The 5,442-nt window shown below is 47.9% G+C and overlaps 1 protein-coding gene across 1 annotated transcript; it reads left to right on the plus strand.

Moving 5' to 3' along the window:
* Positions 1-825: 825 nt before the first annotated feature.
* LOC136482900 (uncharacterized) lies at positions 826-4,999 on the plus strand. Its single transcript, XM_066480057.1, has 3 exons — positions 826-1,173; positions 2,506-2,725; positions 3,561-4,999. The coding sequence occupies exons 1-3, from the start codon at positions 983-985 to the stop codon at positions 3,774-3,776; spliced, it is 627 nt and encodes a 208-aa protein (XP_066336154.1). The 5' UTR covers positions 826-982; the 3' UTR covers positions 3,777-4,999.
* Positions 5,000-5,442: the final 443 nt, after the last annotated feature.

The raw sequence follows: 5,442 nt of genomic DNA on the forward strand, positions 1-5,442 counted from the left end.
AGTTTGGTTGTAAATCACGAGATGAATCTTTTGAGCCTAGTTAGTCCATGATCGGACAAAATTTGTCAAATACAAATGAAACGTGCTACAGTGTCCAGATTGCAAAAATTTGCAATCTAAACCAGGCCTAGTTGTCTTCTTTGCTGATCGATCAAAAAGGAAAAACAAAGTCCTCTTTGCTGATGACCGGCTCTTTGCTTAAAATAGAATGATTTGATTTGTCAGGGAAGACAAGAATGCAATGTAGTACAGTAGAGTACTATCTATTATTTAATATATTATATACAGAAACAAAAGAAAGAAAGAAGGGGAATTTTGCCGTGGGACACTAGAGAAACAGGAAATTGGCCAGTGAACACCGCCAACGTCGAAATTTGCTGGCGGACATTATAAATTTGTGATTCTTTGCCGAGAGACACCGCGCTAATTATTTTATTCATTTTTCAGTTTTGAGGAGAGAGAAGGTACGGCAAATGTCTAAACTGCCCTCGTCTTCAACCGTTGTTCACCGGCTATTTGCTATAACACACCGCCGCCGCCGATTTGGTCGTCCTTCTTTGACGAACAACGTTTGCGACCGACGCGACCCTCTCCATCCTCACACGAGCGGCGGTGCGGGCCTCTCCATCCTCACACGACCAACGCGACCCTCTCCATCCTCATAATGGTACTGGACATATTTTTGAGTTGGCGGTGTCCATCAACAAATACCACGTTTGTCCGATGTCCCACAGCAAAATTCCCCAAGAAAGAAAGGAGCAGGCATATTGTATTGCTTCAGGAAGGTGAATGTTTCTGGGCCGTCAACGGTCAACGGAGCCGGCCGTCCTCCTCTCTTCAAAATCAGAGCTTACAAGCTCCCATTTCAGTTCCCACGCCCACGCACGACCTCACCGGACACCGCCGTCCTCCCCCCCGTTCTCCACGACTCGCAGGCCAGGCGGCACCCGTCGGGAGCTCGGTCCAAGGGCCGCGACGCGCGATGGGGTGGGCCGCGCGGTTGCTGACGGCGGCGTCGTTCCTGGCCGCGGGGGTCCTCTTCGCGCCCGACGCGCTGCCCCTCGGCGGCTCCGGCGCCGCGGCGGCCGCGAGGCTGGTCCACGTCCTCTCCTTCGCCACCGCCTGGGGCGCCGGCCTCTGGGTCACCTTCATCGGCGGCATCGTCATGTTCAAGTAAGCAGGCGCTACCGCTGCCGCGTCGATTCGCTGGGACTTAAGGCTTTTTGCCTGCTAGCTTCATTCGAGGAGGAAGCGAAGCATCACTCCCGCGCCGGGCCCTCCGCTACCACGCCGTCGGCGTGCGCCAGCGTTCGCTCAGCCGCCGCCAGGCGCAGGGATCCGGCGAGGGGGCTGTTTCAAAAAAAAAAAATCGTTTGGTCTAAATGAGGGGGTTAAGGACAAAACACCAGGAGCTTTTTTGTAAATAGTATGTGGATCACTATCCAAACTAGGGGTTTATCTGCAAAACCACCACGGCGACGGTGATGGCTTCCGCCGGACCGGGATGTCTTATTCCCCTCCACGACCACTCCGTGTCGTTCCTCCTTTTCCGGCATCGGCTTCACCGTGCTCGGAGCGCCGAGTCTTCACAACCCACCGCCCACAGCTCTTGCACGGGCCGTCCCCAAGTCAGAGGAAGGTTGGGAGACGGGGAGAGATGAGATCCACCTGTCTTCCTTGCCGATGCCACTTCAGTACTTCACCCAAGCCTCAACACCTTCCATGGACTGGGTTGGACGCTAAACTTGATGTGCTGCTGCTGTCAGCAGCGATTCAAAGTCAATTTCATATTTTCAGTGCACATCACACATTCTTGGAAGAACCTTGAGGGAAACTCAGTACTTCACATGCTGATTTTGAATTATGGTTGTAACATGAGAACCAGCAGGAATCTTTCTTTAGAATTATATGACTTATAGTTGCATGGGTCTTTGCTCCTCACGAATTCACTGGATCAGCGTCTTAATTTGGTAACTATTAGTCCTGAAACATCATACTGCAAAAATGGGACTTGCACCTTGAAGATATGTTGGGAAGGCGAATTAGGATGTCTGGAGTACTCTTATGTCATATCGAGATAGTTCTTACTATTAGGTGCTAGAACATTAGATATAAGCTTGTGGACATTATGATGACTTTGTTCATCGTTTTCTCATTAAACATTCTGAAAGTTCTGGCACCACCGCTGCCACTTTTCAAGTAAGTGGAGTGGCTTTTTTATTTGTTGGTTACATATTAGGACTTTTGAATAGCATACAATGCAGTCTTAGAGTCTAAAAGCAATTCCTTTTGCTCAGCTGTTCAAATATACCTTCAATAAATTTTTACACAGTGCTAATATAACACCTTGTTATAGTGAGAACTAAGAAGTCCACTCGAAAAGTAAAGCCTAGCATATATGTTCTCGTTGCAATAGCACCATGTGCGGGTCAATTGTTCCCTTATTATTAGAACACAGTGTCAACCTTGATGATGTTTTGATAAAATCCTTTTTGAATTCGGAAGGTACTTGCCGAGACACCAGTTTGGGAGTCTGCAGGGGAAAATGTTCCCGGCATACTTCATGTTGATATCAGCATGTTCAGCGATATCCGTGGCAGCATTCGCGTACCTGCACCCCTGGAAGACAGCATCAACCATCGAGCGCTACCAGCTTGGATTCCTTATTTCAGCCCTTGGATGTAACCTGTCCAACCTTTTGGTCTTCATGCCCATGACCGTTGAGGTGATATACTTTGTTCATGCTCTTAAGCTTTTTATTTACCTCTCTTTGCATTTGCCAAATGACACACGGTATTATAGTTTGGGTACGCTGTATTTGGTAATCTCAGGACTAGTGAGTGCAAATTTTTTACTGTTTATCTTCAGTTTCGAGATTAACTACACTGGTTCAGGTATGTAAGGCAAAGGGAAGACACTTTGATGAAGATTTATATTGTTATATAGCCATATAGGTCATGACTGCAGTTTCTGAGTACTAATTCGTTGTGGTGCATACAGGAACGCATAGATTTGTTTTTTGTTTTCTTTTTGGGAATCAGGAGTAGACAACTTGTCTAATCACAGAAATTTGGATGCTTGCCATTTCCAAAAAAATGTCTTTGCAAACTTGGCACCACCAAGATGAGTTTTGCAGAATTGCAGTCAGCTTGTTGACACTTTGATTTCCCTGCCATTTTCTTTTTCTTTTTCTTTTTTATTTTTTCAAACAGTGTCCACTATGTTTTGTTTAGTGGGCAATCTAGCGTTGGGATTTGGGAGGCAAGAATCTAGCTTTTGTTACAAGCATAGAGGTATGTCTGGCCATGTGTATGAACCTTCAGAATATCTGATTGTAAAGAATTTACAATGCAATTTCGAAGGTCACCTTTTTTCTCTGCTTTATGGCAACAAACATGACAAATGAGATATCTCGATCGCTTAAATCTACATTGAGCACAACTCTTTGTACTATTCAAGTAGACAAGTAGGGGGTAGAAGACAGAATATGCCTTTGGTTGGTTAAGCACTAATGCTCTTTCTACGCTTGTTCCTATCTATTTGTTTATCTGCTTGCGCAGATGATGATGAAGAGGCACAAGATGGAGAAGGACCTCGGCATCGGCACCGAGGTCGGGTACTCGAAGAACGCGGAGACGGCAAAGAGGAACCCTGCGCTGGCAGCGATGAACCGGAAGTTCAGGATGATCCACGGGCTGTCGTCGCTGGCCAACATCATGGGCTTCGGCAGCCTGGCCTTGCACTCCTGGTATCTCTCCAGCAAGCTCGACCTGTGACTGATGAGGGCTTGTCCGTTTCGTGATGCTCGCTTCGACGTAGCTTGTGGTGGCCACAAACTCTGAGCTTAACTTAGGTCTATGTATGGAGACACAGATGGGACGTCTGTCTTGTGAGAGAGGAGATGTGTTATGAATTTGAATAATGTATAGAATGTAGGCAGATGATTTGGTGTTTGAAATTGTTGGACATATAGGAAAACTCATGCTCTGGTTGTCTCTTGGGCCCTAATAGTATAACTAAGATGGTTTGCAAGAGCTGTGGATGTGCGCGTGCAGACGTGCAATTGTGCACACTTGAGAGTTCAGAAGAATAGTCTACTAGTAGTTTCACTCTGCAGTATTCTCCTCGGCGAACTCTGGGGCCGCACTTTGGTCGTCTGCCTCCTGCCGGCCGTTCTCTGTCTTGGTGAGTTACCCTATGCGAACACAAGGTTGACAAGTACCCTTGTGTGTTTGTTTTTGTGTGATGAGTGATTGATCAACGTGATCCACGAATAAGTTGAGTCGGTTACTAACTCTACCATGGCGAAAGCTATGTGTGCATGTCTCTTGGCTCGTGGTGTGCAGGTGTGGAGCACGGAGGTGGTAGTTGATGGTGAGGTGAAGGTCAAGGAGGACGTACCGTACCGACGGACCGGGAGCGGTGAAGGACGGACGTGAGGCTTGGACCGAGAGACCGGGAGGCCGGGTGACAAGCCGCGGTGGCTGACACTTGGAACATCAACAAGTGCAAGAAGACATGGAGTGACGGTGTTGACCGGGTCAAGACGGCGGACGCATGAGTCGAGCGAGGCTCAGGAGGACTTGGCGGGCCGGCCGGTCGAGGACGGCGGTGACACGCGTCGGATGGCGGGGGACGCGTATGGAGTACGCTACCCGCGGACGGTTTGATGGTTTGGGTCTCAAAACCATAGGATGGACGGTTTACGGGTTTAGGTCTCAAAACCCGGGCGGAGGTTCTGAGGAGGGACGGACGGCACGTGGCGGCATCGAGGAGTTCGCGTCGAGGCGAAGCTACCGGTGAGAAGGCGCGGTGGCCGTCGGATCAAGATTACACCAGGTGGGACAACAACGCCCTTGGGCTTAGTGGTTCAACTCATTTGTATCCAGGGGCAAAACTGGAAATGTGTAATAGCCCTGTTAAATAGGATGAGGGAGCCCCCATCTCCCTCACCTCTCTCCCATTCTCTCATTCCCTCCTTCCACCTAGGGTTTCTTCTTCTAAGCACTCTTGAGAGAGGTCCCATTAACTAAAAATTCGTGATATATTTTGGTGTGATTTGGTACTGGGAATGGAGGCCCTAACCTCTTTTTGTCCTCTGGATGTGGAAACCTGATGTGTGTTTGTGTTCCTGTTTTTCTTTTTCGCGAGTTACTGTTCACCAGTTTCCCCTTCTTGATTTGTGTTTTTCTGTGTGATTTGTTTGGTCCAGTTGATGCTTTGACGAGTGATGAACAATTCTACCAAGTGATTTGAATCAATTCCACTCGTGCATCAAGATCCAAGCCGATTTTCCTTTTTGGGGGGAAAACTCGTGCTTGCTCAAATCTCTTTGATTTTCAGAGTTATAGTTGAAATTGAGCGATGATTTCTCGGGAATAGCTCATTGATCCTATTGTGATTTTGCGTACAAAATTTGGGAACAAATCATGGAGTTTGGAG

The sequence above is a fragment of the Miscanthus floridulus genome, chromosome 9 (assembly GCF_019320115.1).
Source record: "Miscanthus floridulus cultivar M001 chromosome 9, ASM1932011v1, whole genome shotgun sequence".
NCBI classification, from domain to species: domain Eukaryota; kingdom Viridiplantae; phylum Streptophyta; class Magnoliopsida; order Poales; family Poaceae; genus Miscanthus; species Miscanthus floridulus.